At 35.0% G+C, this 25,801-nt stretch overlaps 4 protein-coding genes across 4 annotated transcripts in view; 1 reads left to right on the forward strand and 3 right to left on the reverse strand.

Annotated features, from left to right (window-relative positions):
- LOC108655760 (uncharacterized) overlaps nt 1-25,801 on the reverse strand; it is a 173,265-nt gene that overhangs the window by 5,954 nt on the left and 141,510 nt on the right. The gene's annotated exons all lie outside the window — the stretch shown is intronic.
- LOC108656854 (uncharacterized) lies at nt 584-6,378 on the reverse strand. Its single transcript, XM_018109173.3, has 5 exons — nt 5,641-6,378; nt 3,783-3,872; nt 3,511-3,697; nt 3,143-3,388; nt 584-2,011 (listed from the first exon to the last, which is right to left on the reverse strand). Exons 1-5 carry the CDS (start codon nt 5,816-5,818, stop codon nt 1,888-1,890), a joined length of 825 nt encoding a protein of 274 aa, XP_017964662.1. The 5' UTR covers nt 5,819-6,378; the 3' UTR covers nt 584-1,887.
- On the reverse strand, nt 6,722-9,294 carry Sap30 (SIN3-associated polypeptide 30). The gene is made up of 3 exons (XM_089263809.1): nt 9,151-9,294; nt 8,495-9,077; nt 6,722-8,400 (listed from the first exon to the last, which is right to left on the reverse strand). The coding sequence occupies exons 2-3, from the start codon at nt 8,888-8,890 to the stop codon at nt 8,269-8,271; spliced, it is 528 nt and encodes a 175-aa protein (XP_089119935.1). The 5' UTR covers nt 8,891-9,077; nt 9,151-9,294; the 3' UTR covers nt 6,722-8,268.
- Nucleotides 9,590-25,801, forward strand: part of CanA-14F (Calcineurin A at 14F) — a 30,640-nt gene continuing 14,428 nt past the window's right edge. The window contains exon 1 of the mRNA XM_030387048.2: nt 9,590-9,798. The gene's annotated coding sequence lies outside the window, so the exon portion shown is untranslated. The remainder of the gene's footprint in view (nt 9,799-25,801) is intronic.

The following is a 25,801-nucleotide window of genomic DNA, read 5'->3' on the forward strand; positions in this document are numbered from 1 at the left end:
TTAATGTACATGTAATTAATTGCCAGCTGTGCAGTTTACAAAATAATAAAAAAAAAACATATGTACACATCTATTAATATAAATATACAAAAAATAAAATTATATATATAATGAATATGAAAATAAAAAATAGCAATGAATTTCAATGTACAAACTCTTGACTTTTTTTCTCAACTAAATTTCCCATATGTAAAAAGTACTTTCCAATTGGCACGAGCATTTCCCAATTGGCCACTCTAGCTGTCTCTTTCTGTTCAACCGAACTGTATGCGCTTTAAATTGTAAAAGAAACAAAGGAATTTAAATATGACAAAATATTGAAAATAGTTGTTATCAATGATAATTTATATTAATTTTTAAGCTCGAGCAACTTACTATTTTTGTTTATATCTTTAAATTAAAGCAACTATTTATATATGTAAACCAAACATTTGTATAAACCAACAAAAAATAAACATATATAAAGGCTTCTCTTTGTAAGTTTTAAGTTTTTATTTAACTTATAGTGGATTTCTTATTCTTGTATAATAATTTGTTTTTCATTTTAATTGCTTTTATTTATATTTTTTCTTGTTCTCTCATGTTTTCTTCTTCTTTTTTTAAGGTATTTTTGTTAAGCATATTTGTTAAATGTATTACAACTCAAATATTTGCATAGGACTTGTTTTTATTACATGAAATTTTAGTACGTGTTTTTGCTATGTTCATGTTTTCAGTTTTCCTTCGGTTCTTGTTTTTGTATTGTTGTTTTTTGTTTTTTGCCTTTTTTTTACATACGCTCATGATCGATCATAGTTTTCTACTCATATACATAGATGTGTGTGGGGCGGGCTCTATACGAATAAATATAGATGTATTTTATCTGGCTAACTACAAAATGCGGACAATTTGCCACCAAGATCAAATATCGTACCACGGATTATCGTCTCGTTTAAATGTTCATAATTTTTTTTAAATTTTTTGTTTTTTTTTTTTTGTTTTTTGAATTTTGTTTGCTTTTGTTGTAATTTTTCAGTTAGCGTTTGGGTGTTCAGAATTTTTGGGAAGCGTTAGGATGATGTTGCGAATTGTATTGTTCAGATGGATGAATTATATATATATATATATATATATATATATATATATATATATATATATAAACACACACACACACACATAAAGTACGTACATATACATAAGGTTTCCCTTTCAAAATGTTGAACGTATTCTATTCTTCTGCCTTATATACTTATATATACATTACTGGACTGGACCTGAATCTGAATGTTTTTCTGCTCAAGCATAGTCTACGTAAAACAGTTTTGAAAGTGATTGTGTGTGTGTGTGTGTGTGCGTATGTATGTGTTATACTGCTTGATTGTGTGTGTTAACATAAAATATGTTATCGACCACCTCTTGACTTGAAAACTTACAACAAAAGCTTTTCATGCTTAATCATTAACTAACGCTAACTTATGCTGCTCTGTTTCTGTGTATGAGTGTGTGTGCATGCATTTGTGTGTGTGTGTGTGTATGTATCTGTGTGTGCTTGTGGCAGCTTATCGAAGTAACAAGAAATTTACGGCATAAATATAAACAAAATTTAACATTATAATAGTACTGAAACTATTTATCCTATTTCACGCCTTACTGCCACACACACACATACATACACCTAACCATACACCCATTACACAAAAACTCACGTGCACACACTGTGTGTAACGGTAACTGCTAACATCAACAGTTATTTGTTCTCCCCCAACTCCCCCGACATATGTTGATCCAGTTCAACTTTTAGCTGCGTACGAGTGTGGGTGTGTGTAAATCTATGTGTGTGTGTATATGTGTGTGTGTTTATATTAGTGTGTGTGTGTGTGTGTGACGCTGATTGATGCTCGTTGCCGATTACATGAAGCGCTGACGTTTACTGCTGTAGTGGCAAATATCCATTTTGTCATCGATGGGACTGCCGGGACGCTTGCAATGGCGCGCGATTTCGTTGGCAACAAATGCAAAAAGCTCCGGTCCACTGCGGAGAAAGAGAAGGCGAATGCAATTAGTATATATTATATTGGTATATTTATAAATGTATGTATGTATATTTTAAATTAAATACTGATTAAATCAAGCCTAACTCAAGCTGCATCTGAATTGTTGTCTTTGGCCTTAGGTCCTTTGAGTCCAGTCCCTATCTTACGATCTGCATGAAATACAGCGCATATAGAACTACATAACAGATTGCTAATGATATAATAATAGTTCATTCATTAGAAAAAAAAAAATTAAGAATATTACAATATTCCTCCTGACCTCATAGCACTCAATAATAAATCTCAATAAAAGTCTATAATAAGGGGACCTTAGTATATGCATATAGAAATAACTCCCTTATACACTGATGTGCCTAATGGTTGATGATCCATACAGAATAGTGTTACCTATCTATAACATTTTATGGGTTTACCTCTAAAACTGTGAAGAATTCAATAGCACCTGAAGAACTGTATTGGAAATATCTAAACACCTTATAGGGCGCGGCTATAGTGGTGTATTTGCTCAAAGTCTCATGTCTGTAGTGTGACAGAGGAGCGAACATTTCACAAAACCAATTCATGCACGAGTATTAAAAATAATAATAATTATTATTATTGTTCTTAAGTCTGTTTAAATACTCGAACGTAAGCACAGAAATTGATATCATAAAGATATATATGTCTGTATATATGAATGCTAATATCATGTAGACTTTCAATGATATATAAATATACATATATATATATATACATGTAAACGTAATCGAGTCGTTCAGTTACCAGTTAAATCACTTAACTCTACTTATTCTCAATGGGCTTCAATAAGATCGGATATCATAAATTGGTAAACAAATTCATATGGCATATGGAATATGGGAAGATGTTCTTCAATTCAACATTGATGGATTCTATGATAATGCATAACACACAGATACTAAAATCGAGCAGTCTAAGCAGGCTAAGCTAGACTATTCAATCTAGGCTAACATATATAATAAACTATGAACTATAAAAAACAATGCTTAAAATTATGATATACTTGGAAAGTAATCTCTATTGATCTATCTTCTGCAGTCTAGACACGAGTGCACCATTTGCCTCCATTCAACATATTTGGTAATAATTACCGTGGACGCAAAACTAAGGCCTCCTTAAAAGTGTGCAGATCATCTCCGATGCCGCCAGTGTTGCCCACTGGGGCCTGAGCACCGGCGGCGTTAAGCAAATGCGTTGGCTGTCCGCCGGCGGTGGGTGGCATCATGTTCAGTCCGTTGCTGGCAAAGCCTATCGCCGGGCCAGTGACGCTATTGTTGCTACTGTTCACCTGATGGTGATGCACTCCACCGCACTGATGGTGTTCCGGCTTAGGCGACCTGCATGGGGCGGCACGATAGAGACAGCCAGACGAAAGGGAGACAGAAGGAGAGAGAGAGAGAGGGAGAGAGTAAAAATTAGTTCAATGGATGTGCTCGGCGGCCCCAGATGTCGGACTCACCGACGATTGGCATGTGGATTCGTTGGTTGTGTTGGCAGCGGCTTTCCGGCTAAATACGCCAGCAGATCTTCACGTCTTATCATGCGTCGTTTTTTGCTGCGCGCCCAATCGGCCAATTCGCGTGTGCGTCTTTGGTAGCCGCATTGTATGGCAGCGTCGCTGGTGCGTTTGAGACCATCACATGATTCTAGAATATATATATATATTATATTATATTACATATCAAAAGTCAAAAGCCAAATCAGCCGTCAGTCGGTAGTTTCTTTGCTCACCTTTGTAGAGTGTTGTCACAGTGCCAGCTGCGGTCTGAAAGGGCAGCCACAGTGCCCCAGTCTCTGAAGAAAATGTGTTGGAAGAGCGCTCTGCAAAACATTGAACTGCATTATTATTGAGAATTATGTTGAATGCGTAGGTAATGCTTTTACTACATTTATCAATTCACATGCTCTAAATTGTTTAATTGATTTCTACAGTAACTAAAATCTCATATATTTTCATTTAATGCGATTTATATTTAATAAACTATTATAATTATTTTATGCTCTCTTTTAATATTCCCACTATATTTATAGTAAGTTATATCCCTTTAGAAAAATACTTCCTATTTATTCTAAATTCTTAAGTATTTTTTAGGTATTGTTTCTCCAAAAATACCAACAAAAAATCGAATTATTCATATTTTTTTTTTTTTATAGTGTACAATACATTTAACTGTTTATGTGCATGTATATGAATATCATACTATCTATGTTTATATTCATATATAAACAATAGTTTGAACATTTGCAAGCTATTCAGTTGTTCAATTGATATCGTTTAGATCAGCTGGTTATTTATTGAATATCGAATGGCAGCGAAAATAAATAAGTATCCAGACTGAAAGATCGCGTTGGGAAATTTTTCTATGGTCTCACTCTCTCTATCCCTCTTTCTCTCTCTCTCGGTGCAATGGACAGCACCTGCTGCTGCATGTACAAAAGGCACAGGAAAAAAGGACCAAAAGGCAACTTGCCGTTATTGATCCGCAGTGCATATGGCCATAGTAAACGACGACAATGCGGCGGGCAAGTGAGCGAGCGCAAGCGAGATAGCAGTAGAAACCAGATTATATATATATACACATATACATTCACATACATATACATATATATTGCAATCAAAAGAAACGGAAATAAGGAGCATTAGAAACGTTTGGGTTCAGCTAGCAGCAGCAGCTACAACAATAACAGAAATGAGAGTGAAGAGAAGAGCCAAAGACATATACATATGCCGCTAGGGCGGAGGCGGCGACTGCGACGTCAGCAGCAGCAGCAGCAGCTTCCACTCTCAGCATCGATTGTCAAAACAGCTGTTTGTCAAACGCTATTTTTTTTTTCGTAAATGACGCACTATATTTGTGCACACACACATAAATACATGTATATATATGCACTCATACAAAGAGATACTTTACAAATAACATTTAGACATGTTAAACAAAAATAATAATAATAAATAAATGTAAAATCTTGAGAGAATCAATTTCTAAGGACAATCAAATGATGTTTTTTGCTGCTCTGCGCTGCGCAGCGCAAATATTATTACGTTTTTGCTTTCCCATAGTTCGTGTTTTTTTTTTCTACATTCAAAGAGGAATACCAAAAACCGAACTCATGACAGAGACACACATCTATTCCATTGCAGGCCCTTTTGCTGCAGTTTGATAATGCGTAGATTGCAAACGAATATGGGGAGAATAGAAAATGTGGAGAATTTTAAGGCGTGTGAATGATGCCTGCAAGAGCAGCAGCAGCAGCAGCGCCATCAATAAAATTTCAAGCACATACACAAGCGTTGGGCTAAAGCTTAAAAGCCGGGCCTGTTGTATACATGCACTTGTTGTTGTTGTTGTTTTTGGTGCTGACGCTGCCGCTGCCTGACAGGCAGGCTGCACGGTCGCTATTAATATGCTCATCCAAACTATTTTTATGCACACACACACATGAACATATATCGGATCTGTGCATGTGTGTATGCATGTGAAATTAAACGTCAAATAAAATTGTAGCAGAGTCTATCATAAACAAAATTGACTTGGAGAGGCGAAAAAAGGAAAAAGAAAGGATGCACTGGACGTTTGGGGCCACTTACCGCGATAGAGCTGTGCCACTGCAGTGGCCGAGTCCTGGAATGCGCCCCAGACGGTGCTCAAATTGTTATCGCTCTGACGTACAAACTCGCGCTCGTATTCATCGTTCTGGCCGGTGATTTCACGATGACATTGCTCCTCGAACCAGCTCTCCTCGCCCCCGGATTCTTGTTGCTGCATTCTGTGTGCTTATGTGTGGATTGTGGGTTGGAGGGCAAGGGATCGATCACTGGCTATTATTGTTTTGTTTGTTGTTATTGTTGAAACTTTTATTATAATTATATTATTGGTGAGGAATTCCGTGCAGTCGGATGCGATTGCCTAAAACTTTTTGGACTCCTTTTTCAAGTCCACCGACGACTGCCTTTGACTGCTGCTGCTGATTCTGCTTCCTCTTAGCAGCGACAACGACGACAGCAGCACGCACTGACACACACAAATGCACTGAAACATACACACGTATGTAGACACACACACACTAGCACGCACGCTTCTTCGTGTGCGTGTTGGTCTTTGTATGTAGCGTTGGTTAATCTCTGTGCCGAGTCCCTCTTGGTGTTGCGACGGTCCGCCAAGACAATTAAGATACGATCTAGTTGCCTAATAGTCTCAACTGCGTCGGAGCAATTTAGATATTAAATATGAATACGCTTGACACCAGTCAAAATTCAGCACACAACACATTTGTATGTTAACCACCACAAAAAATGAACTAAGCTAGAGGTGTCAAAGCTTATCGATTGCAATATCGATAATTGCTCAAATAACAAAATACCAGTGGTGCCACTGACCGAGTGATTGCATATCGATAATTGCTAAAATGACAAAATACCAGAGGTGCCAGTGATGGCATTCCGAGAGTTACTCAAATAACACACTATACATCGATTACTCAGAATTATGTATCAGAACCAAATAAATATCGACCAAAAAGGTATGACTTCAAAAGCCGCGCATTCTATTGAATGCCATGGCGAAACCTTTGTTGCCATTTATTTCCCGGTTTTTCTATACATTTTGGATTTCCAGTTTATTTGTTTTTTTTTTCTTACAATTATGTTGCAGCAGTAAGGAAAATACATGTTTCTTTTTTTAAACAATTTTTTCATGTATATTTTCTACTAAAGTTCATTATTTTTAATTGCTACCCGAATAAAACGAGAAGTGCTTTCAATTTGTAAATGAAATGAAAAACATTTTGCTTTTTATTGCCACACGCACATTTGTTTAGACCCTTGCAGATGATAATTAACGTATAACCAATCTCGTTTATAAGTGTTTACCAAATAGTCAGGCAGTTTTAAGGCTCTTAGGAAACAACAGCCAAAGAGATCAAACTACTTCTATATAATCTATAACTATATCTGCGTTTGGTAGAATATATGTGTATATAACAATTCTGCAAGGGTTTTTCGATTTTTATTTACTTATTTTTTTTTGGCGAGCGAGCGAACGAGCATATTTGTCTGCCGAAGACGGCAGATTTTGATCAGATTTCAAAATGTTTTTAGTTTAGTTTTAGTTTTTTTTTTCCTTTTCTTTTTCTTTTTACATTAGAAATTAGTTCTTAAAATTCAATATGTTAAAATTACATTTACAATTTAGTTATAATTATTTTAATAATTGTATATTTATAAACAGGTATTCTGCTTAGCTTTTCTCTTCATTTTTTAAATTTTTTTTCTTTGCTTTTCTTTACGATTTTGTAATTTTTACGTAGAATGTTCTGAAGTTCTTGATTGTTGTCCTTATTATTCATTTACATTTCACGTTGGCAGATTTAGAATTTTATTTGATTGCTTTTGGCTAAAGTGTTGACAAACAGCATTTAATGAAAGGCTTAGGTAAATGTATTAGTTGCGTTTGGCCCCAAAACTGGGTCATTCTTATATACATAGCATTAACGACTATGTAAAGTTTGTATGATTTTCTTTCCTTTGTGTATAATGAGCTATTAACAACAAACGCTACTATTACTATTCAAAGTTTTTCTTTTGTTTTTCCATTGCAACAGTTTTCGTTTATACTATTTTGGGAGCACCAGCAGTGTTTTGTTGTTCCTGTGAGTGAGTGAGTGTGTGTGTGTATCAGTGGTTAGGCAGGAGATATTTGGGTCAGGCGCAGCTAACGAGGTACAGTGAAGCGAAAGGGTCGCAAAATAATTGCCTATTTCTTTTGACTTAACAGCATAATTTTGAAAAATCGGTTGCAAGTTCTTTACAAAAATTAAGTTACTTTACTCCAAATTACTTAAATAATTAAGCAATAAACAGGGCCGGCCCTGAGCGGCATAAATCTCATGCCAAACACTTCTGTGTATAAAAATAAAAAGATTTTGAAAAACAAATTAAAAGAATATTCCTCGTAATAATAATAATATTAATCATAATAATGCGCTTAAAGAGAATAAAAAAAAAAATAAAATAAAACGAAACCGAAAACCTAGTTTTGATAACAATTGCGCCTAATTCAATTTCACTGTACGCATAGCTTGTGTGACTGACTTTGTGTCTGTGAGTGGGAGTGTGAGTGGGATAGCTAGCGCTGTTATTCAGCAACCGGCGTTAATAACGATAGCGATAACGATAACGAGGGCGATAGCGATACCGCGGCAGCCGACAGAGTTGCGTTCAGGTGGTATCATTGCCAATGCCATTCTTCTGATCCAATTTATTGGATCCCATTTTAACCATATACACAAAGTACGTAATGATCTCCGACTCCTCCTTGATTGGTATTGTCTTGAAGTGCTTCATGATGGTCTGAAATGAGCAATGGGCATTATTTAATATTTGCAATAAATACAGTAATTCTTTTAATTATTATTATATTTTGTTTTTGATCAATCGCACTCACATCCGCTAGTTGGGCCCGCTTCATGCCCTGCCGCGTCTGCACCTTGAAGTGGCGCTTGTAGCGACGCAGCGCAGATAGATTCAGCTGATAGAGATCGGGAAAGTTTGGCAAATCTGTGTCCGTTTCGTTGCTATCGTCTTCGCTGTCCTTGCGTCGTCGCTTCGTTCGCACCGATTGGATGCGCTCCTTGTGATAGTCGCAGATGTAAATATGCTGCGCACTGGGATCGCTGCTCAGCTTGAGGCGCTTCTGGGCCACCGTTTTCTGTATACGTTTGCTGTAGCTAGCGTAGCCGGCCTGATTGCGGCACCTTTCCATGTCGTCGATCAGGCAGCATGTTTGGTCCGTGAGGCCACCGCGCGAGTCCTCCTCGCCGGTGCTGAATCCGTTGTTCATGGTCAATTTGTAGCTGTTGTTGTTTCTCTTTTTGTTGTTGTTGCTGCTGCTTTGTGTGCGTTTGGGCAGGGATATGCAACGGGTATATGTATTTATATATATAAATATATATGCATATATATTTATATATATTTCTATGTGTATTTTCACCAAATTTGAACTGCGCTTTTGCGAAGGCAATAAACGACTAAATTTTAACACAATCGCGAAATATACTTTTGTTGTTTAACAGACGAACTTTAACTTTGTAATTTTGTTACCTTCTCTCCCACTCTGCTTTCTGCTCTGACTTTGTGCGTTTTTCTCACCCCCCATTCGCTACAAACATCATCACTTTGCCACTGTCGCTCTGTTGTGAACGAGTTCGACTTAACAGTTTGCATGCCGATAACATAACATTCTGTTTACATTGCGTCGCCAGGTTGCATAGGCTCACTTTTGCACACACATGTTGCTCCCGATTGCGCTTACGTCGCAACATATGCATTACGTTGTTGATTCGTATGCGTTACGAATTACCCCTCGTAGCTTAGCGCTTTATAACGTACTGCACGGCAACAACTGTTACTGTTAACATAAAATACTATTTTACTCTTGCGCCATTCAATGCATTTGTGTTGTTAAGAAATGAAATGAAGTGGTTGGTGAATTTGTAGGTGTATTTAACAACCTGTATTACAGTTGAGCTTTCAGAAATCGATTAGTTATCGGTGCGGATTCTTATCGAATTAAAATCGACCCCATCATCAATATCGATAGTGACTTCGACTGTTTCTGCAGCACTACTTTTGCGTTGAAACTTCAGCCGGACGTGTTTGCGGGAGCGCGTTAGAAATTTGCTTCGAATCAATTTATCGTGCGTCTGCGTCGTTGTGTGAACAAAAAAGTGTAGCAATAATATTGAAAAGGTAAATTGCAAGCAAAATGTTTTTTTGTTGTTTTTTTTTCTTCTGAAATTGTGCGTTATTAATAAAGCCCACACACACAACATACATATCTACATAGAGGGGGCGACGCCAAGCGCTGCTGCTGCGACGGCTCAGCAAGCACCAAATTCTCAGCAGCCTCAAAGCTGAGCAACGAACGGACTAGCAACAAACGCCAATTGGAAACACACACACACGTATGCATACATACTGCGAAGTACATATGTATAATTCCAATATGACTGAACTAAGACGTGCTCTACCGTGCGTGTGTGTATGAAAACGTATTTTTTGTTTTTTTTTTTTTTTTTGCTCCACATAAGTACATGTATGTAAATGAAGAACATACCTGACGTACATATTTTAAAACAAAAAAAATCATAACAAAAAAGAAAAAAAAAATCGGCTCAATGACCGCGGTGTTAGTTTTTTTTTTTGCATTCCTTTTTCATTTCGATTTTCCAATTGGCCAAATGGCAGAACATAAGAGCTTAAAGATACACGCGCCCCCGCCCCAAATCACATACGCCAAAAAGTGCAACGAGTGAGAAATAACAGTGTGCCAATTTCATACATACATATTTATATATATAAGTGCATGTATGTATTTACATGTAAAAATATAGATGTATGTATGTATGCATTTAAAGTTAGCATACCTTTACATATAAATATGTATGTATTTAATTATTCAACATTTCTACAAATAAACCATGCAAAAATGTTGTAAATTCTATCGTATCATCCGTGTGCTTGTGTGTGTTAAAAATAAAAGCATATCCAAATAACAAACAAATGTTCCAAAAAGAAAATAATAATAACTGTAGATGCTGTATATATCAAAGGCGATAGATAGGCAAGAGAGATTCCAGAATAACAGTAAAATTCATAAAGACGAAAAGCTTATGTATTTGTGCACGAGTATATACTCGTGCATGTGTGCGTGCGTGTGTGCAAACAAGCAAGAGATTTTCTGTGAAAGAGAGCAGAGCCGCACGTAAATTACGGTGCTTGCGACTGCGACGTTGTGTATGCGTGTGTGTGTATGTGTGTGTGCGGGACAGGACACCAAGCAAAAGCAACAACGAAAATTTTCATGCTATAGAAGTTGGGGAGGATAGCTGACTGGGTGGCCTCCTGCTGGCAGGAGGCTGATGATGAGGCATAACTTTTTTTAGCTGACGCTGTTATCGCTGTTGCTGCGCAGTCGCTAACGCTGCCAGCGTCGCAGCGTGTGCACTAGTTTTGTTTTTTTTTCTCCTGCCTTTTTTTTTCTATTTGTTGTTGTCAAGCACAACTCAAAACATTCAAAAAAAAAAAAAAAAAAGATTGGAAGCAAAAATAAAAACAAAAAAAGAAATTGATGCAAGCTGCAAGGAGTCAGCTCACTGGTTGTCCTTGAGCAGTACAGCCTCGACTCCAAACTCCATCCAGGGTCGCGCGCGCGCCTCTCTCTCTCTCTTTTTTTTGTGTGTGTGCAAGTGTGTGTGTGTGTGTGTGTGTGTGTGTGTGTGTGTGTGTGTGTGTGTGTATTTGCATGGACATCTCTTCAAGGTTTTCCTTTTCTTCATTTTTCCTTTCTGTTTGTATGTTTTCTCTTTCGAGAAAAATGCATTTTGATGTGTGATGCATTTTTATAATTCCCGTTGGCTTTAATCGCTAATGCGACACACAATCGCTGGCCCGCATCAACGCTAGCTGATGACCCGGTTAGCTAAATGGATTTTTTATTTATTTATTTTTGTTTGTTTGTTTTCAATTGCACGTAATTCAAACATGCATATGTACATACATAAATACATATGCACATTGCATCAGTGGCTTTGAGTCAACTTTCAAAAACTCAAAATGCACTCCGAAATCTGCAATTCGATTTGATTGAAACTCAAAAAAAAGTCATGGAATTAGAATAGAACTGCCGCTTGGCATTGAATGCAGGCCTATAAAATATGAATGCAAATTACGGGGTATCTTGAAACGTAAATTCGATGTCAAAAAGTTTATTATGCTTACTATTCATACATTTTTTTTTAAATTGGCGTAAATCGATAAATATGGAACGTCTGTTTGTTTTATAAAATAATCGAAAAGTTGGATTATTTAAGTTATCTTTTAATGCTTCATATAAATCAAAAGTAACGTGTACGTTAATCGATAAATATCGACTATAAGTGCTTTGCATTCGAGTGTCTTTATACACTTATTTTGTCATTATTCATTATAAATGAAGGATATAGAATTTCTCTATATCTTAGCTTACTATATTGCGTTTTCATTCTCTATACTTGATGTCGATAGACAATAAACAATAAATGTTAGCACTATCTTGAATTATCTAGTGAAAATTCAATTATTGTTTTTTAAAACGTTTCCCATTAATTTAGTAAAAGCTGTTCCCATATCAGCTCTACTAGATCTTTACGCTGACTAAGTGTTTCTGATAATTGACAAACTATCAAAATATAAATGAATATATAGGTATAATATATATATATACATATATGCCAGTCGACTAACTCTGCTGATTGTTGATTGTAATGTCATAAAACTGTCTAGCGATTTGGTACATATAATTGAAATATGTAGGAGTTCGCCTTGACAAATTAGAATTCGAATCTCCAATCAGAATGCGAAGCTAAATGTATTAAGTTAATGACTTAAAGTAACTGCATAATAAAATATTGCTATTATTTACAAAATAATTATTTGATTTATTATTGCCAAAGGAAAGATAATTAAAGGACTCATTAAATTTTAATTAATGGTTTGCACATTAAAATCATTCTTTTCGTTCACTCAATTGTGCTGCAAACTGCATTCATTGTTTGCTTGATTAAAGCGGTTAACCGATTAACCCATTAACCGGTTTGCTTTCTTAGTTTGTGTACGCAACAAATGGAACTTTAATCAAGTTTAGTCCGATGTAAATTTGATATACGAGTCGAGTCGGGGCAGAGGTCGCAACAGCTATGCATAGAATTTGATGTAAATTGCATTTGCAAAATAAACAAAGAGATGGAGAGAGAGAGACAGAGAGCGCAGTTTACCAGTTTACAGGTGAAAATTGCACATAAGTTAATTACATGCATATTACAACAATTAGCAATTTACGCTCTTTGCTGACAATTGCTGACACTGGCGGCAAATATAGAGTGCATGGTGCAGCTGATGCCGTTGCTGCTTAATGAATTCATGCGTGGGAACTTAACAGAGTGGAGTGCGAAAGAGATGGCGAATGATATATTGTGTGTGCAAAATAATTGAAAGAAAAATGAAAATAAAAATAAAGCATAAATAGATTGAAAAGTAAAGCATGAGACAGCGCACCAACAACAACAACAACAACAGCAGCAGCAGCAGCTACAGCAAAAACAACAAGCATAACGGCAACAGCAACAATTGCGGAATATCAAATACAATAGAGAACAAAACAAAAAATTCGAAACGGCGACTGCTGTTGTTGTTGCTGCTTTCTTTTGTTTTTGTACTCACATTGCGCTAATAATAGCGGGAGCAACTGCTACAACAACAACGACCACCAACTAAAAGTACTGAATTCGTTTAAGAAATACATTTCGTACACACATACATACATAGATATGTACATGCATGCACACACACAAACGCACATATGTTAAGACAAAACACAAAAAAGAAAACATTAGTAAAGGCAGCACAGATTTTTGTGTGTGATTTGTACGGATCTAAAAAAAGTAAGCAAAAAAACAAACTCTGTGAGAGTACATGCACACTTATACTTACATACAAATTTACGTATGTATGTATGTATGTACTTGTCTATGTACCTGTAAGTGAATTTAAAATACATACATATGTATGTGTATAAAAAAAGAATGAAAATCTGCCAGCAGTGCTGCATTCGTTGTTTACATATACATAGCGAATGTATGTATGTATGTACATATTTACATATACAACAGTTTCGGGTCAATTGACTTTTAGTGTTGCGTGCACCCATACAAAGGCAGACTAAGGAAAAAAGCTCACAAAAAGCAGCAGCAGCAGCGTAGCAGCAACAACGACAGCAGCAGTAGCAGGACTCTGTTCGCGTCGGCGTCGCACGCAACAATTCGCCTTAGCCAAGGCAAGCCTAAGCTCACCACAGGCACACACACATACAGGCATGTGCACGCAAACATACATACACACATAGTAACGGACACGAAAGGCAGCCGAGAGAATGCGGGCGCTTGTGCTTTCGCGTCTTGCTTAACTCACCAAACCTACATCTCCCTCCCCAAACTCAAACACACACACACACACACATGCGAACACTCATTGGTCGATGCTTCGTCACCGCACAGTGGTTTTAAAGCCAGTTTTCTTTTCTATTTTGTTTCCTTTTTTTTAAATATATAAATTACGTTTGCAAAGCATTTAACGAGCTATATTTATGTATGTGTGTTGAATGTGCATTTACATTCGTGTGGCTTTCATGCTTATGTACATACGAATGCAAATGCGTTGGTATGTGACTTCAGCAGCTGCAACTTTATATGTGATTAGAAAGTTCGTCCTGAAACAATCGGAAAAGATCGAAAGCAGCGATAAATGCATACATATTTATGCATAAGTATGTATGTACATTATTAACATAATATTTGTGTATACACAGAAGTCTTGAAATATTTAAAATAATCGATCTCGAAGAATGCAATATAAGTATATCGATATATATTGGCAGGCAGTTCCCATTCCTATGATTTATTTGTATTCATTTATTTAATTGTCATTTACATTAATTTAGATTTTTAATGGTTTGCTGTGTTTATGTACACATACATACATGAAATACATATGCATGCAGATGAGTGTGTGTATGTATTGTTAAACATGCACATAAATCATTTAATTTCTGTATGACATCAGCATCCTGTGTGACTTGCTCTATTGTTGCTTGTTGCTGTTGCAGATGCAACCGGCCATTTCATATGCACGCCACACACATAAGTGCATACATATGTATGTATAAGTGTATGTATATTTGTACATAATTGCATACAAATATAGAAACCCACTATGTACACACACCCACATATAAAACTAGACCAATATTTGTTGCTGTTAGGGAAAAGCCCAAAAACGCGACGGGATCCAAAGAAGACGTCGCTGTGTTTTCATTTCCGTCATTTTCACGAGTTATTGTTATTGTTGGTTTTATTGGTGTTGTTGTGCCAGCAACAGGACACTCGGCACGCACTAACAACACCATGAAAAGCAACAGCAACAGCAGCTCCGTTATAATGACCGACTAACTGACTAAGTTTGTATGTATGCCAGCCTACGAATGTATGTGGTGGGTGTGTACATATATAATATATATTGTAAATATGTATGTATTTATATATATATGTACATTAATATGTATATGTATGTATGTGTGTGCGTGTTCGTGCATGCGCTTCGCCAGGCTGCCAAACCAGCGGTCAGGGTTGACTTTTGCAGGAGCCCAAACCAGGAATATACTCGAAGCCCCTCTCTGTCAGCCTGTCTCTCCTCTTGCCTTGCATCTCTTTTGCCTCCTCTTGCTAAAAGCAACAACAAAATTAAGTGCGCCGAGGCGAGCTCAGTTGAGGCTTGGGCTTCAGCGGACCGCGTGCCGTTACTTCGTTTTTATTCTCCTTATTGAGTTTCTTTCTGTGAGAAGAAGTCTGTCATATGTATGTATGTTTGTGTGTGTGTGAATGTGTGTATGGATATATGAATTTGTATGAATATTTATATGGATATGCTTAAGTATAAGCATGGACGGGCATTCATACGCGTGTATGAATGTGGGTGTGTGTATGTGCATGTATATTTAAGAATGTTTATGTGTATGCGTGCGTGTGCTTGGAATCGATAAAGCATACTTATTTGCACTTTTGGTGCAACATGCTTTAAAATGTATACTTATGAATGTATTTTGTTTTTCATATAATGTAAACACATATACATACATATATACAATACATAAACATTGTTGCCAGAGCTCGCACACAGCTTTTCTCTTTGCAAGTGTATTTGTATGTGTTTATATGTACATACATATGTATGTATGTACAAAAGCTCTGTACCTTCAACTTTGTGTATGTGTGTGTGTACGTTGGTGAGTGTTCCAGTTCAACTCGAGATTAGCTTCCGGTGGGGATACAAATCATCTCTCGGTTCGTTGCTCAAGTTATAAATATTAAAAATTCAAAAGCGAGTCCTTTGTACCATTCCTTTATATTCATACATAAACCCTTCCATGGCCCCGCAACAGGCATCCATCACCTATCCAACATTTGCTTTTGTTGCGCCCTTTCGCTTTCAGCTCGCGCTTTAAACAGCTGCTCAGCGGCTGCCACTTTCCTTCCCTGCCCATTCGGCCACCCAGCTCGTTACAGTTACTTTACGCATATACTACACTGGTGGCCGAAGAAAATTGTAACACTGGCATACTTCTGAAATCCTAAAACTTTGCGACATTTTTAGATAAAAAAAAATAGAATAAAATAAAAAAGCTAAGAGTATCCTTGTTGTATCTGCAAAAAGCTTTGTTATTTTTATTATTATATTGCCACCAGCAGCAAAAATTAAGCACATTTTTTACTGTTCAATTTGATGCTGTAAACTTTTTGGTCAAGGACCAATAATTTTTTGTGCTTTGGCCATTATCGACTGAAGTTGGGTTTATCGGATATCTCGCTCGCTCACTGTTCTTGCTGTTGCAAGTGCACTTAGAAGAAACAAAAGTGCTTTTGCAAAAATTTTGACAACAGCACAAAAATGTTTCCTGTTGCGCTTTTTTTCTGGTCGCCAGTGTAACGAGTGCAAAGTTGCGCCACAAGCGATTTGCGTGTGTATTTGTGTGTGCGTCTGTGTATGTATGTATGTATGTATGTTTGTATTTGCTGTTGGATGAGCGGCGAGTTTTATGCTTGTTACATTTTGTGCTCTCCAACGTTATTTGCCTTGGCACGGACAGCCTCGCTGACTCTCCCTCTCTCTGTCTCTCTCGCTCGCCCGCCCGCTCGCTCTCTGTCTCTATCTAGCTTTATATATCTTTTCATTCTCCCCATCTCTTTGTTAGAGAGTTTTGTGAATATGTGCTGCGGTGCGTGTGTGCGAGAGATGCTGCAGTTTTGTTACGCACAACTGGGTAACAGCTTTGCATGTAACGGTTGTATGCGGGTGTCTGGCTGAATGCATGTGCATGCATGCACAAGCGTACAAATATGTATGTATGTATGTTACAGTTAATCTGTTTAAACATGCCGTTGTGAAGCAGTTTAAAGGATTTACTTTACATAAATATTGTCATATTCATATGTATGTCTGTGTGCGTGTGTGTATGCGCACGATTGTGGTCGTTTGACTGTGTGGGCGCATTTGACTCACAAATCAGCTGTTTGTTTTCTTTTTTGGTGCGCTTGTATTGCATGAACAGTGTATACATTTCGGTTTTGTTTTAAAAGCAATTTCGCATATGCTTTGGCCTAAAGCTAAAACGGCCCACGCCATTCCAACAAACATCAAAATATGCGTTGCTGTGTGTGTGTGTGTGTGTGTGTTTGTGACTGTATGCTAATTGTTGAAGCTGCAACAAAAATAACAACAATCAAACATACAAAACTGTGAAATAGAAACCGAAATTAGGTCGCAATCGCCTGCTACATACACACTTACATACATATCGGCGCACACCCTCGCGCTCTCACACACACACTCACTCACACACAGCTATAGCCCAGCACCTGCGGCGGCAAGTAAAATACAATTGCCAAAAATAATTTCACTGTGCGACAAAAAAAAAAAAAATTAAAAAAAAAAAATTAAAATAAAATAAAGCAGAGAATAAATAAAATGCTCGCATACACATGATGAGAATTCGCGTAAAGTGAAAAACTATTTGACTTATTGGAGCAGACAGCAGCGCAGTCGCCAGCGTCCAAACTGTCACTCACAGCGACACCAAAGCACAATAAAAACGAAATAAAACAAAAAGAAATAAAAATAAATAAATACAAGCTGCAAAGAATAATTACGAGAGGAAACTGTGGGAATTATATTGCTTGCTACTTCTTTGCGCATAAAAATCTGTTGAGAATACAAATTGAAATGTTCAAGTGTTGTATATTAAATGTAAAATGAAAAAATGAAAAAAAAAAAAAAAAAAAAATTAAATTAAATAAAAATAAATAAATATATACATATTTATAAACTGTTGGCGCACTTGCTGTAATTGTATACCGACTGCTGCGACTAACGGTAAAAGTTGCTTCTACGTTGAACGACTAATTTACGCTATAGCCAGTCCAAGGGCTGCCAAAGTGCGAGAGCGAGAGAGGGCTAGGAGCGAACAGATAAGAAGTTGAATTCGCTTCAAATTTCGCCTACATTTTCGCGTGCTTCGTGTGTGTGTGTGTGCGTGTGTGTATGTGTGAGCGCGTGGGCTCATGTGAGCCTGAGAGTATGAGGGAGTTGTTTTGTTGTTGTTGTCGTTGTCTTTGTTGTTTGGGTTTGGGTTTGACATGTGGAGCAATTTTATTATTATTGGCCACGAAAGATTTCATCACCATCCTCAACAAACACAACATTAAATTTAATCATTGCGAATGTGGGACACACACACATGTCGCCATTTTGTATTTTGTATTTTTATTATTATTTTTGCCATATTTAATGATATGTGCAAATGTTTAAAATTTTAATTATCGAAATGTTAATTTTCATTTTTATAGATTGTGGTTAAAAATACATAAAAACAAATAATGCCCATTAATATTAATGTATCACACATGTTTCAACAATTTTTATGTTACTTTGTTATGAAAAAATATTAAAATTTTTTTCTTATTATTATTATTATTTGAATATTTATTTATTGTGTTCTTTTTAAGTAATGCTGTCATTTTATTTAATTATCGTGAATATATTGGGAATTTTTAATGGTTTTCCATTTTTGTATTTATTGCTCAATATTAGGTTATGATGGAATGGTGAGCAAAAGGGGGGAGGTAAGGGCAATCATATTAGTCATATTACACAGAATTGCATTATTATATTATTAATTATGATATGACTGCGACTTTTTAAAGAAAATCTATTTTGAAAGTAATATTTCTTGAGCTTATTTATGATATAGATTAGAGTAAACTTTACAAGAAAACCATTTTATTCGAATTTCTCTGATTTTGGAGCCTGAAATTATTAAACAAAAATGTTTAAAGGCGAAATTTCACAGCACTGATTGAGTAAAAAAAATAATGTGCATTCCCTTTGATTTCTTTAACTTTTTCAATATCAAGTATACGCCTCGTTAAACTATTGAAATCTATTTCAATTACGTACTTATTAATTGATTGAAGCTAAATAATATAGAGTGGAAATTAGCATTAAAATATATAAGCTGTATATGTATGTTCTTGCTAGAAATGTAATATATTATGATTACTAGATCCAATTAAAATAATGTAAACTATAGAAAAAAACTAAGAAATAGAAAACATATCTTAACAATTAGCTGGAAAATCTGTTTTATCCGTAGAGAAACTGAAGCGTTTTCCATTTCCCTCTTTTCGTCCCTAAATTGTCCACTAGATGAGAATCTAGTCTCCTTAGATAGTCTTAATTTGAATATACATATATGTATATACAGTAGTGTTCATAGAAATATTAGTTGAGAATTGTTATCCTGTTGCACAGTTACGTCATCAGATAAATGATAGTACTGTGAGTGGTGGCCTGTGCTTTAGCGAGAGCAATATGTATATCTATATATCTATGTATATATATATATACATATATATATGTATATGTATATACAGTTCATATGTAGTCGCTTTAGGGTCTCCTTGTTAGACAGCGTAAAAAGGGTTGCCCAAAAAATTGCGTTGCGTGTTGTTGTTTGTTTGTTTGCTCATTGTTATTGTCGTTGTTGTTGTTGTTGTTGTTGCCTAGTCGCAACGCATTTCAAACTCAATTATTATAATTGGCAAGAAGCGACGCTGATGACAACAACAAAAAAAACCCTGCCAAAAACTGAAACCAAAGCAAAAAAAAAAAAAAAAAAATATGATGTATATATATACATAAATATCATGCGTACATATATACATGTCTATATGTCTATATATGTATATATATTATATAGAGAAAAGGCAAAGCCTATTTGACACGCAACACGCGGCATGTTGCACAGTGGTTCCAAATCGCCAGGCAATTCAACAGGCTGCGCTCTTCAAGCAACAACAACAACAACAACAACAATAACAGTTTTAATTAGTTTTGCTCTCTTCTTCTTGCTCGTTTTTCAACAAGTTGCCAGCGAACTTGGCTAACTTATTTTTTTTTTTTTTGGACTTGATTGACAACCGGATCTTCACGCGAAAAGTCACAATTTGTGATAAGCAAGATAAGCGACAGAGAGTCGCCAACAAATATTGCTAATTGGATAAATGTAATCATATATTTTCGGACCCTTCAATTTCAATAAGAAGACGAAATTTGGATTTCATTTGGTTTGCAAATTGGGTTGAAATTCTCACGAAAATCTGATGCAAAATGGGCTTGACCCAAAAAGAGATTTGAAAGAAGCAAAGCTAAGGGACGTCTTGGTCGGCAGTGCTCGACTAGCAAATACCCTGAACGAAAATTAATTGTTGAATAACTTTCAGTTTAGATGGATTACCTCTATGATATGCAGATGTGTGAAATTTGATAAGTTTTCATACTGTGTGAAGTGGATTTTAACCGAAATGAAATGTTAAGGTTGTGGGGAAAGTGGAGATATGCAATATACAAGATATTAGAATAATATTGTGCTTTTCAATGCAGCAGCTTCTGTAATAATCAAGCTACATCTAATAAACTAAATGAAATGATAGATTTTTATCGATAAAAATTGAATGAATTTAGTTATCGAAAAGGCTGATAAGCTCTCTTCCTCAGGCATATATATAAACCTTATGCGACGCCTTCTTCTAGCTCTTGCATACACCCGCCCAGAATCAATATGCCCTAAAATCCCCAATTTCGAAGGGTTCAAGCTTTCAAAATCATTGCCCATTCATCGATATGGCAACGCCAGCAATAATGCCAATGGCTAAGAATGCCAAAGAGTTGAAAAGGTTGAATTTTTATTTTTGGGTAAAGACGTAAGTCAATACACCTGCTTTGCATGTGACGCATAATGAAAATGTTGCCTATTTACACAGCACAACAAAGTTGATCAAAGAGAGAAACAGAGACTTATCCAGAATCGGCTTTGATTATGCATTTAGCATTATCTCGGTTTACGCCACCGGCGCCGTACTTTTGTTAGACAGTGTTATTTACACAATTGCGTGTACGTTCGGCAAGTGACTTACGTCGGCTGCTGGCTGTCGCCTGTCACAGACAGTGGGTGCCACATGCTGCGCTTTCCTTCTCATCCATCGATGACGCAAGCCTTGGACCAGAGCTGCTCGCTCACTGGAGCCGAAAGGGCCACTCGCTTGGCTTCAGTCGACAATAATTTGAAATTTAAAACGGTTTGGGTTGTCGTTGTTGTTGTTGTAGTTGTTGTTTCTCTGCTGCTGCTGCTTTTTCCCCCTTCAAGTATTGTTTTTTTTTTCTAGGCACATGTAATGCGGTCTTTACATGTGTGCCAAAGCCAAAGTCAAAGCCAGCTACGTTTAAGCCAACAAAAAGAAAATAGCAACAGTTACAAAAACAATGCAACAAAGGCCACAACGCTTGAGCTTGACTAAGTGAACAGACTAGATGATACCCAGTAGAGATATTTTTAAAGAAGTTTAAGTTATATAAATCTTCGTATATACAATATCTATAAACATTATAGATTTTTTTTCCAGGCCCATTTTCGTATCTATGTATATACTTACTCATTAATAAGGTTCCATCCAAATCTACAAAATATACAGGGTATACAAGCCGGTAAAGCTGTTAAGATATCATTCTCATGTATATACAATATAAAGGGAATTATGCAAATGTTAATTAAACAAAAGCAAATACAACTACATCTTTCCACCCAAATTCATATCGAGAAATTAGATATGATATACCCTATAGTATACTGCGCATAGACAGCTAGTTTTGATTCATACCATTTGCTCGAAATAGATCAACATTCATCAAATAAAACTTAACATAACTTCTAAGCTATAAATTGTATATATTTTGAATGTGAATGTTTATGAAAATAGTATGATGATACTTTTTCCATTGAACGGCGGAAAAATGCCGACGTTTTGTTTAGAATAAAATTCTAAGGGAATTGTGAAAAAAAAAAAGAAAAACGCAATGCTTTCGGTCAGATTGAATTTGTTTTTGACGATTTTATACGTACATATTTTTATAGATACAAAACAAATCGATCATTGAAATAACGTAATATGTAAAAAAATTAAATAAAAAGAATAACTAAATAATAAATAAAATAAAATCAAAGAAATAAAAATAAAATAAATATAAAGACATATCGAATGACAAAATAATGAAATAAAAAAAATTAAATAAAATAAAAAAATTAAATAAAAAAAAAAATTAAATAAAAAAAATTAAATAAAAAAAAATTAAATAAAAAAAAAATAAGAATAAAACAAAAACAAAATAAAAAAGTTTAAAAATATATATGAAAAGTGAAAATCAAAGAAATAAAAAAAAAAATAAGTAAAAGGTAAAAATCAATAAAACTGGGTGGGGAAAAAAATTAAATTAAAAAAAAAAAAAAACCAAAAATTATAATACACAACAAAAATAATTAAAAAATAAGATAAAAATAATTAAAAAAAAATATACAAAAAATAAAATAATTAAAAAAAAATAATACAAAAAATAAAATAATTTTTGAAAATAATTTTAAAAAATAATAAAAACAAAATAATACAAAAAATAATAAAAAAAGAATACAAATAATTACATAGAATCAAAAATCAATAAAATTAAACAAAAATAATTAAAAAATAAATAAAAATAACAATTCTTAAAATAAATAAAATAAAAGAAAAAAAAATTTAAAAAAAAATTAAATAAATAATACAGCAGGGAAGTAATACAAAATACAAATATATACATAGAGAATAAATTGTAATTTAGAACAATGTTATTTACTGTTGTTTGTTAGATGGTGTATATATCGTATTATGATAAATTTATAAAATATGAATATAAAACTGATGCTTGGGTACATTGAGATTGTCTATCTAGAACTGGATTAATGTTAGGAGTGCGGGCAAAGATTTGAAGATGTTGCCACCTTGTCAAAATATATATATATATATTCCAGATATTATTATAGGTCTTCTCTACATGGGCATGGCAGAAATATTTCATATATTTAGCAGCGAGTGGGAATATTTAAGCGTACATAAATAAGTTGGGTATACACAATGCACAATACGAAACAATATATTGTCATGTCTCGCATTGTTTCGTATCACAAAAAAAAAAACACATGTATTATATGCACACATACATACATACAAACATATATGAATATACTTATATATATTTTTGCATTGTTCTATAATATCTTTGTGAAGGGCATAATAATTTGCATGCCAAACTTGTAACGTTCGCTTGAACTTAATGGCTTTGAGCGATTTCTTTGCCGTTATTGATGAGTGAAGTAGTTCATGATTCCAGGAGCTCTATTGACCCACATATAAAAGAGGTTAGCTAGAACAAATTATGCATATTGAAGAAGTTTTTTGTATGATCTATGAATCCAGTGCATTAAGATGATGTGTAGTTCTCTTAGATCTACAGCGGAACTGAATCAATGCTGAGCAAAAAAGAATACTCTATACATACAGATGAACGAGGAAGAGGCACAAAGTAGGACGGCAAAGAAGAGGAGAGGAATGAAAGCTAGTCAGAGAAGAGAAGGAGAGAGGAGAACAGTGAGAGAGATAGAGACAGACAAGGAGAGAGAGGAGAGAGATAGAGAAGAGTAGAGGAGAGAGAGAAGAGAGATAGAGAGAGATATAGAGAGATATATATAGATAGATATATATATAGATATATATATAAATACAAAATATATATTATAATATAAATACAAAAAAAAAAAAATAATAATAATAATTATATATATAATTTTTTTTATAATTAAATGAATATTATATATATATATAATATTTATTTAATTATTATTGGAAAAATTATATATTATATTATAATTATATATTGGAAAAATATTTTTTTTTTTTTTTTGTATTTATTTTATAGTTCTAAATTCTAGATATATTTTAGCAAGATTTAAGATTTGAATATAGCAGGAAGTGAATGGATAAAGTTATCTCTCGCTCTCTCTCCCCCTCTCTCTGTCGTGCACCTGGTGAGGGTATTTCGAGTTCGGTGCAGCGATCTTTCTGTTTTCCTATGGCAACAAGTGTGACTGCAGCTGTTTGTTGGTTCTTTTTATTGTTGCTTGCGTTTTTGTTAACCGACTTTACACACAGCCACATCCACACACACACACACACACCCACACAGACACGCTAGACAGACAGAGGTGTTGCTGCTGCTGCTTCTGCTGCTTCTGCTTCTTCTGCTGCTGTCGGTCGTCGTCTTTTGTTCTTGCCATTGGCATTCGACACTGTTTTAATTAGTTTGCCACATTTCGCAAATAGTTGAACAGCAGATAAATTTGTGCACTTTAATTAAGCACGACTGCGGCTGCGGCTGCTGTTGCTGTTGCTTCATTTGCCCTATTATTAACTGTAAATATTTGCATTATGCTTTTTCTTTTTCTTTAATTATTCATGCCTTGAGCACAATTTTCAATGGACGTACATACATATATAGGGACTCGGTCAGAGGCAAGCGGAAGTGTGGGCGCTTCCCATCCATTTGCATACAAGTCTCTGATATCGATAGTTATCGAATGGATATTTATTGAGTTTTCAATCCATTTCAAAGCATGTTATAGATCTTTTGGCCAAAGTACAAGTTTTTGGTATATAAAACATACTTTTTCTTCAAATTTGAGGAGAAAAAGGGGGAAATTCAAATGGATATCCAATAACTGGCATACATATATAGGAAAATACAAATCTATGCCCATTGCTATTACGTCTGTATGCTTAAAAAAGCAAGCAAAACTATCGATTATTATCGGTAGTAAAAATTTAATTTAAAAAAATTTTAATTTAAATTATTTATCGGAAATAATGAGAACCAAGAAAGCCTCAAGACAGTTTGTTTCTCTTACAGTCTAAGTCATGTTGAGATTAAATATAATGCAATTAAATTTAATTTATATATATAATATATATATAAATTCTATATATATACATTTTGTGGTTTTTAATTCATTAATTTGTTGCTTGCCTGCGGCTATGATTTAAAAATTTAACAGCCACAAATGAATGAAAAAAAAAAAAAACCGAAATATTTGCAATATTTTGTAGTTCTTCTTGGTTTCGGTATTCAACTAATTACACATACCAACGCGTCTAGTACACACACGCTCACGCAGCACACCCACATATATATATGTTTTATTGTTCACAAATTTGCGAATTCTTTGTCTCTTCGTCTGCCCGAGGCATTTCGAAATTTCGTTGTAATGCCTCATTAATTGAATTTGTACTTAATTCATAGCCTATTTGTGCCGAGTTGACATTGCGACAACTAGAGGAACAATTTCTTTAGTGCGTTACGTTGACTGTGGCTACGTATTTACCGTTCATCAAAGCATTGCGAGCCGATTTCGGGCCACTTTGTATGTTAAGGAATCGAATGATCGAAATGATTTATGTTTAATGGGCTTTGTTAAACGTGAGACGAGATTGCTTACTTGATATTTTTTTGAAACAATGACTCATAAGAAGAAGAAGAAAATGGATGATCGTACTCCTCGATACTGCTAATTCGAATGCATGTCACTAACTAGTTAACGCGAGTAACTCTGACTAGTTTACACGAGAAATAACTAATGAATATTCATTACTATAACTGGCTTATGGCAGATTACAGTTTAGAATCGGTT

Source organism: Drosophila navojoa, chromosome X, assembly GCF_054131105.1.
Source record: "Drosophila navojoa isolate 15081-1374.11 chromosome X, UAZ_NAV_1.0, whole genome shotgun sequence".
Taxonomy (NCBI): domain Eukaryota; kingdom Metazoa; phylum Arthropoda; class Insecta; order Diptera; family Drosophilidae; genus Drosophila; species Drosophila navojoa.

Excerpts from the sequence above, each read along its gene's own strand:
- Sap30 (XM_089263809.1), bottom strand. The coding sequence starts at position 8,890 with ATGAACAACGGATTCAGCACCGGCGAGGAGGACTCGCGCGGTGGCCTC. Across the intron at positions 8,401-8,494 it reads AGCGGGCCCAACTAGCGGAT|ACCATCATGAAGCACTTCAA; the intron begins GTGAGTGCGATT and ends TGCTCATTTCAG.
- LOC108656854 (XM_018109173.3), bottom strand. The coding sequence starts at position 5,818 with ATGCAGCAACAAGAATCCGGGGGCGAGGAGAGCTGGTTCGAGGAGCAA. Across the intron at positions 3,698-3,782 it reads TGTGACAACACTCTACAAAG|AATCATGTGATGGTCTCAAA; the intron begins GTGAGCAAAGAA and ends TATATATTCTAG. Across the intron at positions 2,012-3,142 it reads GCCTTAGTTTTGCGTCCACG|TGGACCGGAGCTTTTTGCAT; the intron begins GTAATTATTACC and ends CTTTCTCCGCAG.